An 11,603-nucleotide genomic window follows, 5' to 3' on the forward strand; every position below is an offset into this window, starting at 1 on the left:
ATTTGCCACTAACGCCAATCAAGCAGACATTCCTTCCTCCGTTATTTTTTTAACCACCAGCCGCCACTGGTTACCTGATAGCCCAGTTTGAGAGGCGCAAGACGCGTGACATTATTTATTTTTGCAGCCAATCACTGCTGTCATTTTATTTTATTGATTTGATCTCAGTCATAGAAGCTAAATTCGAAGGCAGGCCACAGGTAAAATCCAACGAACCGCATTCAACCCGCAAGCTAATAGTTGAATAGCCCTCTCCTAGAGCTTTTGAGATATTGCCACTGCTCCAACACTGAAAGGCACTGTTACAATGCCTGGATCAAGCCAGGTTCAGCATAGCGTATGCCACTGTCTGCTCACGTTGGTGACCGGACCAGGGCAAGCACACTTTCGCAGTTCCCGCCGGAAATGCAGTCATAGTTAAATATGCAGCATAGTAAATATGCAGCTTGATACAATTACAACATCTGTCCACTAGGTGGCATTCATGTAGTTTACCATGGTTAGTGCTAAGCTAACGCCAATGGCCATGAGGTTAGCACATGCAGCACACAAGCAACATGCATGATATATAGCAGCATCCCCGACGTCCAGACTGGGAGGGTCTGAAAGCCACTTCTGGCGGGTCTGTACACTGGCATGTAGCTCCTGATGAAGGTCTTCCAAAAGTGATCTGCGAGTAGTTGGCTATGGCACCATCTTCGTCAGCTGAGGAGTTCTGACTTGGGATACACTACCTGAGGAAGTGATGCATCAGGCCGCCCCATCAGCAAGGTGTTGGGTGTAACTGTGAGCCAATAGTCACCTGTAGGGCTTGCTTCAGTGACCTTATCTCCCTCTCCCAACAGCCCCCGAAGTGAGGCGCACTTGGGGGGTTAAAGGTGAACTTTATTTGTTGGGCTGAGCGAGGCAAAAGCTTCCCGCAGTTCAAGTTCTCCAGCTTTAAAGTTGGTTCCGTTATCTGAGAGTATCTCGAAGGGTTTGCCTCGACCGGTCACATTAAGAATGACTAAATATAGGCTAAATATATCTTGCATTGTAGCTAGTATGTGCAACTCTACCAGAGTAGGCGATAGAAGTAGGCTTACCTCAACAATGAGTCCTTGCCCCCGTGCACTCTCTCTCTCTCTCGCTCTCCCTCAACAGGTGCATCCCTCCTCAGCATGCACATGTAATCCAAACATTAACAATCTGGCAAGAGAACCTGGCTAAATTGCTATTAAATCTGGTTAGCATCATTAGCATGCTGCACGAATTTGTTCTAAACTGTTGCATTCAAAATGACCATTCGCAAAAGCCGCGCCCCCTAGTTATTGTTACTACGCCCGTCCGTACTTGTACTCTGTTGTAAAAGTGTAATACTGCACATTTCACTTAAGACCAATTTTTTCTTGGTCAGGGGTGTTATCATTTTCAGATGCGTCAAAATAGCAATTTATGATCATGCAAGTGACACCTAGTTTTTTCATCATCCCGTGGCTGCGCAAGGTTCACCTTAGCGTGGGAGCCTGGTGGAATAACTATAAATGCGCTTTCCTGTCACAAACAAGAAAATGCTGGTTGTATGATGGGGCCCATAATGTTAAAGATTATAATAAATCATTCCATGTAAGGTCTAATAAAGTACTTGTCAGATACAGTACATATAATGGATTAACCACATGATATCTTGATTTCCTTCTACAGTTTCGGTTTGTAAACCTTCAGAGCACTGCGTGCACAAAAGAATCCATTGAGCAAGCACTTGTCAAAGAGTACACCTTCAATGTAAGAAAACCCTTAAGCGAATAGTTCAGACAAAATTATGTTATATCATTGTACCTACCAACTATTATTGTAGCATCTGTGAAAAACATTGTTATCGAGTGTTCTGAAGCATATGTGTTTTCGGGTCACTGCTGTTTTGATTATCCATTCAGTTTGTTCAGCAAACCTATAATGATATTGGCTGTTGTGGGAATCCTTTTGTAAAGAATATGACCCTGTGGACTTATTTTAAGAAGGTTTCACTGGTATAAAATACACCGCATCTTTTAATACTGATATCCCTCTCCCTCAGGTAGATGGCTTCCTCTTCTACCACCGGCACACTCATTATACTCCTGGCAGCACCCCTTTAGTGGGTTGGTTAAGACCCTACATGATAGGTGATATTATTGGCATGGAGGTACCTCAGTGTCCCCTGACATGTAAGCCAGAGTATGCACAGCACCAGCTTCAGCAAATACTTAAGCAGAAGACAATATACAGTGATGTCCATCCAGCTGAGCAGAATGGCCGGTATGAGCTAGAACATCTCTCTACACCTGATGTTAAAGAAACACACTCCCTCCAAAACAAGAGAGAAGCACACATGGGCATCTGAACACAAACAGAACTCCTGCAGATTAGAACCATTAAGCACTGCATGGTAACTTGAGGTAAAGAGAAGGTTAAGAAATGTGGATGGTGCTTAGCAAATTAAGGCTTCCCTCAGAGTAGAGGTTTGTAGAGGTTACTTCAGCGGGATATTTATCCTCACAAATTACCCATGGTAATGATATAATTGTGTTGTTAGCCAACATTTTAGTCTTCATACTTTCATTATAGGGACCAATGTTTTATCTGAATGTGAAGTTTTAACTGGGAACCATTTAAAAAATATATATATTGGTTCCTTACATTTTAATCTTTCATTTCATGTTGTGCTAAGGTTTAATGTGTTTGCATCCAACTGATACTCACCAGTATAGGCTGGAAATGTGAATTGATTTTAATATTCTAATTCATGTGTGTTGTGTTCATATGGAAATAAAATGTCAGTAACCAGACAAATGTACATGGAAGTGATGTTTTTGTCATATGTACAGGCAAACACCAAAAACAAAACAAAAAGAATGCACTTTTATTTTACTTCATAACATTTTTCAGACCAGTGGAAAGGAAGTGTCTAAAATGATTATTTTACTGGACTACTTGAATCTATGGGCCATATGTATCTTTGTGTACAACTTTGCATACACCTGTGTGTATGTACACTGCAGAGAAGTCAAGTCTGAAGTCACTGTTTTTGCAACTTAAGTCCGACTTGAGTCCGAGTTTCAGACTCGAGTCCCCAAACTTCAGATCCACTATGAAATCCATAAAGACATGCTCCGCATGTATAATTTTAAAATATATGAGAAGCAAGGCTGTTTTTTTTTTTTCTTTTTTCTCAAATATCATCAGTAGAAGTACTGTACAAGTAAGCCTTGCATTCAACTGTCAAGAAGTTAACAAACCCCGCCCCTCACAATTAGCACCAGAACGTCTCTCAACTAATAAATGCAATGATTTTTTTTTTTTTATTAAAATCAGAATAAACATATCTTCTCAATTGCTAACTCAACATCTGGAACTGCCAGCTTCAAGGGAAGTGAAACTAACTTGATGTCAGAGTTTAGTTTGATAGACTAGTATGAAACTCTTCCACATGTGGCTTAGACACTCTATCTACCAGTTGTTTCTTCACCTCATAGCAACAGACGTGCTTGACATTGTAAATGCATCATTATTGTCCGGCACATTTCCTAAGTCCCTGAAAACAGCTGTTGTAAAGAATAACTTGGATGCCACCATCCAACTGTAGGCCCATATCCAGTCTACCTTTTACAGTCTACCACACCTCTTCATCCCTTACCCTCAACACTGAAGCACCACAGGGCTGTGTGTTAAGTCCACTGTTGTATTCCCTTTACACACATGGATCTACGGCAGTACATGACTCCAACATCATTGTCAAGTTTGCTGATGACACAGCAGTAGTTGGTCTCATTTCTAAGAACAATGAGCAGGCTTACTTGAATAAGGTAGACAGACTTTCAAACTGATGCCAAGACAGCAACCTACTCCTACCAAGACTAAGGAGATGTTTATAGTAGGGCTGTCCAAATTAACACGTTAATCGCCGTATTGTGTTTACCTATTTCCTTTGTGGTGGGCTGATGTCATGTAACGGAAGCCGCAAGCCTGAGAGTTTATTTTATTGTCTATGGAGTTTGAAGATGGAGAGGAACCGTGAGGAGCTTGTAGGCGAAAAGTTTCAGTTTAAAAAGTTGCCTGATGTAAAAGCACAGTGATCAGTGCTGCCGCTACCACCACACGAATCACGCACTGTGCGTATAGGCATCCAAGAGACAGGAGGGACCAACATTTTGCCAATAAATTGTAGCTTTACTGCAAACTGCTTTTCACTCTTGGTAGGCAACGTTTACAATGTCAAAATGCTCCAACAGCATGTTACATAAAGATGATACTTTTTGGGTCCTCTCCATTAAGATCAAACTGGAACTTATGCTCCTCCATTTAATTGAGAACGCGAACGCGCGCACGAGAGGGAGAGAAAACGAGTGACAGGTTCCAGCTGGCTTGTCATTGTTGATAATTGATATCTCCTTTTTAATATAAGAAACTTATAATAGGAAATTATGAACAAAGACGAGATTAGAGGATTTTGCGGATTTATCCGGTTCCCACTACTGACCTGTGTGGGTGGGATAAACTCTGACAGCCAGGGCACCTTGACATAGGCTGCACTCACTGTGATTTGGAAAATGGACAAGAATCTGAAGAGTTGTCTTTGAATTTGTTTACATGATATGCCGATTGAAACGCATTTACATTGCATACACTCAGCTAGCTAGGTGCTACTGGCTACCAGGCTCATAATTAACTTTTAATTGCAAACAGAACGTGTCTAGCTAGCATCATGTCATCATCATTGCATGCTTCTATTTCCAAAGGAAGCTGTTTAAACCAACTTAATATCATGCTTATCATTGTTAATATTGTGCTGTACATGTGGCACAAACAATGTTATAGTTTGTGGACTAGCCATAGGCTATATTTGAATGGAGCTGGTGAAACAGCATCAAATGAGTAATATTTCTTAAGAAATTAATACTTTAAAACAAAATAATTGTGTCATTATTATCATTTAAATAATGATAGTGTTTTACTTTTATCTTTCCGGTTACTCATTATTTTGTGATTTATGTTGTATTTAATATGCCATTTTAAAAACTTTAGTCTTTAGGGAGAAAATTGATTTATTAATCTAGATTAATTCATTTCAAAATATCAGGCGTGATCAGCAGAAAGTTTACCAACCACTCCAGATTGAATAAAGGGTAGAGAGTTTTAAATATCTTGGTGTTCGTATTTCTGAAGATCTGTCTTGGACCAAACATGTTGATTCACTGGTGAGAAAGGCACACCAGCGTCTTTCTCACCTCAGACACCTGTACTTAGGCTACCTTTTTAGCAATTACTAAAGAACTTTTACAGAGCCACCATTGAAAGTATTATTACTGGGAATATAACAGCTTGCTATTGAAACATCACTCAGCTAGACCGTAAAGCCCTAAAGAGAGTAGTGAGATCAGCTAAACGTACCACCAGGAGTGTACTACCCAACCTAGAGGAAATCTACATCAGAAGAGTAAAGTCTAGAGCAGCGGTTCCCAAACTTTTTTCCCCGTGGACCACCTTCTACATCCTGACTCGGCTCGCGTACCCCCACCATCCAACACATAAAAAAGTAACACATTCTATTGACTCATTCCAGGCATTTAATTAGCCGCCCTACATGATAACATAATCAAAATGTACAACTGGTCTATGAGCTCTCACGTTAAAAAAAACAGTGTGGAGAACCACATTAGAATGGTTAGGTGCAGACCACGCACTGTGGCTTTGGGCAGTCTGTCTCCCAATCCACGTGAAGCCTAGGACTATACTGTATGCCTCATCATACTTTTGTTTTCTTCGCGCAGTCTTTTCTGTCTCGTTCTTTCTTTTATCCCCCTGCGCTCCATCTCCACCTTCATTAGTCTGCCTCCATCCCATCGTTTCCTGTGTCCTGCTCTGTTTCTCTCGCTTCTCCTCTTCCATCGTTTTAATTAGACCTTTTGGACAGTGTCCCTGTTTTTAGCCACTTTTCCATGTTTACTTGTTCTACTTCAACAAAACTAACGCGCCAGATATTCTGGCTGCCCGCAGGAAATCACGTGTATTGTGTGTAGCTTATTTTTTTAATGAAAACATAGCCTATTGTTTACAAATGATTTCCTTTAATTTCACGTTTCCATATCATTATAACCCGATTCGAAATTATGTATTATTTATTCATTAATTAGAGTATTAATTAATTAATCATTTTTAACTCCTTTCCGCCATTGCCCTTTTCATCTCGCGTACCCCCTAGTGGCAGCTCACGTACCACCAGGGGTACGCGTACCACAGTTTGGGAATCCCTGGTCTAGAGTAAAGAAAATCTGCCTCTTCCTTGCCCTACGCTCTGGGAAACGTTATCACTGCCTGAGGGCCAACACAGAAACGTTTTTTTATCCCCAAGCTATCCGGATACTGAATGAGGACTGTAGCAGGAGCACAAGCATGTTGGAAACACCTCATGCACTTCAGACATTTCTTCTTCTTCTTTTTCTATTTATTTCCTTATTTATTTATTTACACATTGTAGAGCCATGGAGACAGTGGACAAAGCATTTCACTACATATACTCTGTATAATTTTATGTGAGCACTACATTTTAATTGAATTGAATTGAATTGAAAATTGTACAAAGGAACCTAAGATCTTCCAACTGCTAACCTTTTAATTGTGCCCAAAGTGTTCCACAAGCAAAGTGGAGAAGCTGCTTTTATTCATTATGCACCAAAGCTATGGAACACCATGCCTCTGTACAAATTATGTAAACATATTTTTAAAAGACCTGAAAATATACCTGTATATGAGAGCTTTTAATTAACTCAGTTTTATCTTGTAGCCTATTTCTTCACATTATTTTACATTCTACTGCTGCTATTTTATTTACAGGGTCTTCCTATTTTCACTACATTAATGGTATTGTAAGTGTTGTTGTATCGATCTCCTTACCATCTTGTGAATTCTAATTTTTACTTAATTCTAAATCTGTTTTATTTATTGTTGGTTGTTTGTATTATTAAATTTTTTCTTCTTTCTATTATTGTGTTAAATGCTCCAAATGTAAAGCACTTTGAGCTGCATTCTGTGTATGAAAAGTGCTATACAAATAACGCTTATTACAGTGCATGAAAATGCACTGTACTGTTCTTCCTAGGCTTCTTCTTATTAGAGGGGATGCATCCCATCTATTGAAATCCGGAGACTTCTTATTACAGTGCATGAAAATGCACTGTACTGTTCTTCGTAGGCTTCTTATTACAGTGCATGAAAATGCACTGTACTGTTATTCCAAGGCTTTTTACAGTGCATGAAAATGCACTGTACTGTTCTTCTAGGCAACTTCTTATTTTTCTTATTACAGTGCATGAAAATGCACTGTACTGTTCTTCCTAGGCAACTTCTTATTACAGTGCATGAAAATGCACTGTACTGTTCTTCCTAGGCAACTTCTTCTTCTTAATATTATTATTCCGCTTAACACTTTTTCCGTACGCAATTTCTCTTGAACAGTTTAACTTAGAAACTTCATTCAAACTTTGTAATGTAGGTCTTCAAACAGATCAGGTTGGTATGTCTTTTCAACTTTGAAACTTTTATACTTTTTAAACTGTTAAAGAAAAACTTTTTAAAAAATCCCCATAGACTTAACATTGCCGATTATGACATCATAATACGGCCGTTAAGCAATTAGAATCCTATGGCAGGTGTTCAGGCCACCTGGATCAACTGCCAGTCTCAGGCTTTAAGCATACAAACTGGCCCTATTAAGACTACACATCCTGTTTAACGGCTTCCTCTGCCAAAAACTGGTTCAAAATAAAAGTCCTCACTACAATATTTCACTATTAAACAATTTAACCCTTTAAACTACTGAACTTTTTAACTGTTCAGCCATTGCAACTGTTACTTGTCATCAACTAGCTCCTACCCACTGTAGCTAGTTAGCATAGTTAGCATTGTTAGCATTTTTAGCAAAACTGCTAAAAATGATTAGCTAGGTTAGTTAAGTAACATGGTTAGCATAGTTAACTAGTTAGCATTTTTAACAAAACTGCTAAAAAGGATTAGATAAGTTAGCTAAGTAACATGGTTAACATAGTTATAGCATGTTAGCATAACTGCTAAAAATTATTAGCTAGGTTAGCTAAGTCACATGGTTAGCATAGTAAGCATGTTAGCATTGTTTACATGCTAGTTAGCATAACTACTAAAAATGATTAGCTAGGTTAGCTAAGTCACATAGTTAGCATGTTAACATGCTAGTTAGCATAACTACTTAAAATGATAAGCTAGGTTAGCTAAGTCACATGGTTAACATAGTTAGCATGTTAGCATTGCTAACATAGTTAGAATGTTTATCAAAACTGCTAGAAAACGTTAGCTAACTAGCATGGTTAGCATGTTAGCATTTTTAGCACTGCTATAAAACATTAGGTAAGTAGCATGGTTAGCATAGTTAAAAATCTTAGCATAACTGCTAGCAAACATCAGAGCGATTCCAACTTTCAGTTATCATCAAATATCTACCTATACACAGCCATTTAAGTATTTGAATATCAACATTCATTAAACTTCTAATCTGTCAACAACTTTTAAACTATTTACCTTTAACTTTTAAACGGTCTACTTTTAAACTATCTATTAAACTAGCTGTCTATCAACAACTTTTAAACTATCTACTGTCTATCAACAACTTTTAAACTATCTACATTCAGCTTTTAAACAGTCTACTTTTAAACTTTTATTAAGCTATGCAACCACCATGTCTATCCTAGCATCACCGTAGTAACCATCTCTGTATTATCTGTTTTAACTATACATGATATTTTACATCACAACTTTAGCATTTTCATGCACTGGCAGTGTTGGGAGTAATGCGTTACAAAAGTAATGTAATTACTGTAATATATTGCTGTTTGCGGTAACGCGGTAATGTAAGGCATTACCAAAAAAAAATTGGGTAATATTTACTCGGTACAAACTTCAGTAACGCGCGTTACAATGCATTTTAACCCAAAATTAAGCGCTTGTTTTGTTTTGATACATATTCGCAAACACCACCGCGAGAACAACAGACGAGAAAAAATCCGCGCAAAATAGTAGAACTCCTGATACTGGTTGAAGATGACTGTGGCTGCAGCAGACTCAAAGTCGGACTCTATTTGCGGGATGGACATAACCCTACGCTCATTATTTTTAGCTTGTCAGAGACAAGGATATGAAGAACATAATAGTTAGTGCACTTTGTGTGCGAAACCGAAAGAACTCACTATGCCTCGCGAAATAGCACAAGTCATTTAATGAAACATCTAAAGTGGTGCCACGCTAATCTTTTTTATTCTTGATAAAACACAAACTATGTTCTTCTAGTGCATGTCAGCTTTGAGCTGTGAATTTGAATTAAAGAGAATAAAGGGATAGAAATGCAGAAAAAGATTGTGTAGCCTGGCAGTGCCACCGCTCCCACCACGCGCACCACGCGCATCACGCACTTTGCGTAGGGCACCAAAGGACAGAGGGGGCACCCAAATGTAACCAATGAATAGTAGCTTTACTGCAAACTGCGTTTCACTCTTCATCAATAACGTTTACAATGTCAGAATGCACTAACACCATGGTACATGGAAGTTTGATACTTTTTGGATTCTCTCAATCGCCACCACATACACTGTAGTACTAGTATGGAATTGGTGGGTCTTCAATAATTCGTTTCCCAAGCATTTAGGCTACATGAAGCACATGATATGCCAAGTCGACAAAAAAATCCATTCAGATAGCTAGGTGGATACCAGGCTCATAATTCACTTTTATTTGCAAAACGAAATGTGAAGCAACATGTCATTGCATACTTTCCAAAGCAATGAAGGCTGCTTAAAACAACTTAACATTGTGCATATTATTGTTAATATTGTGCTATCAATGTAACTCAACAAACAAGGCTTGTAAACAAGAACTGGCAAAAGGGCATTATGAGAACGTAAAGATCAATGCTCTTAAAGTGACGTGCACCATTTATAAGAAAACAGCATTTCTTCAGAAATTAATGTTAAAAAAACACACAGTAATGGTCTGTATAATAGGCCTTTTATTTTACTTTAGGTGTTTGAGTTATCATTTAAATGTCACTCACTCAAAGCCACTCACTTAGGGGACCAAAATGGCCAGTAGGCCACCATCTTGACATGTCTTTATTAAGCTTTGATTTACAATAGGCTCTCTATTGGGCAGGCCTAGGCCTTAAAGTTACAGTATTTATATCACAATTTACCAGACTTTGACCTTTTGTCGGTTTTTAACAAAATTCTGACTATGATTGTTCCTTGTTTTGCATCATGAGCACTGCGCCTATTGCATTCTTACTGTATGTTGTTAGCCTTAAGCCTAGCTCAGTCATTATGCTATACCACATCTCCCTCAATGAGCAATGAGCTGCATTGAGCGTAATGAACTGCATTTAGAATGGCAAATCCATATTTCTAGATATTTTGGTGAAAGTAACTTAAAAGTAATGCAATAGTAGTGTAATGCCTTACAATTCAGAGACAGTAATATTATAATGTAACAAATTACTTTGAAATGACAGTAATAAGTAATGCATAGTACATTACGATTTTGAAGTAACTTGCCCAACACTGTGCACTGGTAATTCCTTGGAATTGCATTTCTAGTTACAGTGCATGAAAATGCACTGTACTGTTCTTCCTAGGCAACTTCTTATTATTATTCCGCTTACCACTTTTTCCGTACGCAATTTCTCTTGAACAGTTTAACTTAGAAACTTCATTCAAACTTTGTAACGTAGGTATTCAAACGGACTAAGCTGCTATGTCTTCAACTTTTCAACTTTTATACTTTTTAAACTATTAACCCTTAAAGGTGTAGGTTTTTGAACATTCTAAGTTCCGCAACAATTGAAGGTTCTAAAATTCTATGTTGAATTCAATGAACCCAGATATTCTTTAGAACGTTCATTTCTCAACATTCCCGTCACACCGGTGTGACGCTACACCTTTAAGGGTTAAAGAAAAACTTTTTAAAAATCCCCATAGACTTAACATTGCCGATTATGACATCAGGTGTTGGCAGGTGTTCAGGCCACCTGGATCAACTGCCAGTCTCAGGCTTTAAGCATACAATCTGGGTCAATTAAGACTACACATCCTATTCAACTGTTTCCTCTGCCCAAAACTGTTTCAAAATAAAAGTCCTCACTACAATAATCCACTGTTAAACAATGTAACCCATTAAACTACTGAACTTTTTACATTCAACTTTTAAACTGTCTACTTTTAAACTATCATTAAACTATCTATCTATTAAACTAGCTGTCTATCAACAACTTTTAAACTATCTACATTCAACTTTTAAACTATATACATTCACTAGCTGTCTATCAACAACTTTTAACTTGTCATCAACTATGTCAACACTTTTCATCAACTATGACTCCTACCCACTGTAGCTAGTTAGCATGGTTAACAAAGTTAGCATGTTAACATCGTTAACATTGTTAGCATTTTTAGCAAAACTGCTAAAAATGATTAGCTAAGTAACATGGTTAGCATAGTTAACATAGTTAGCATGCTAGTTAGCATAACTGCTAAAAATGATTAGCTAGGTTAGCTAAGTCACATGGTTAA

General features: G+C 38.1%; 1 protein-coding gene across 4 annotated transcripts in view; it reads left to right on the forward strand.

Annotated features, from left to right (window-relative positions):
* snupn (snurportin 1) overlaps nt 1-2,822 on the forward strand; it is a 135,091-nt gene extending 132,269 nt beyond the window's left edge. For all 4 annotated transcript variants that reach the window (XM_076302570.1, XM_076302567.1, XM_076302573.1 and 1 more), the window contains 2 exons: nt 1,684-1,764; nt 2,057-2,822. In XM_076302570.1, the coding sequence (XP_076158685.1) occupies nt 1,684-1,764; nt 2,057-2,362 (387 nt within the window). In that variant the 3' untranslated portion in view covers nt 2,363-2,822. The remainder of the gene's footprint in view (nt 1-1,683; nt 1,765-2,056) is intronic.
* Nucleotides 2,823-11,603: the final 8,781 nt, after the last annotated feature.

Source organism: Alosa pseudoharengus, unplaced genomic scaffold (genome assembly GCF_046254945.1).
Source record: "Alosa pseudoharengus isolate Yale_2024_CS ecotype anadromous, Long Island Sound unplaced genomic scaffold, YU_APseudo_1.1 YU_APseudo_1.1_scf_10, whole genome shotgun sequence".
NCBI lineage: Eukaryota > Metazoa > Chordata > Actinopteri > Clupeiformes > Clupeidae > Alosa > Alosa pseudoharengus.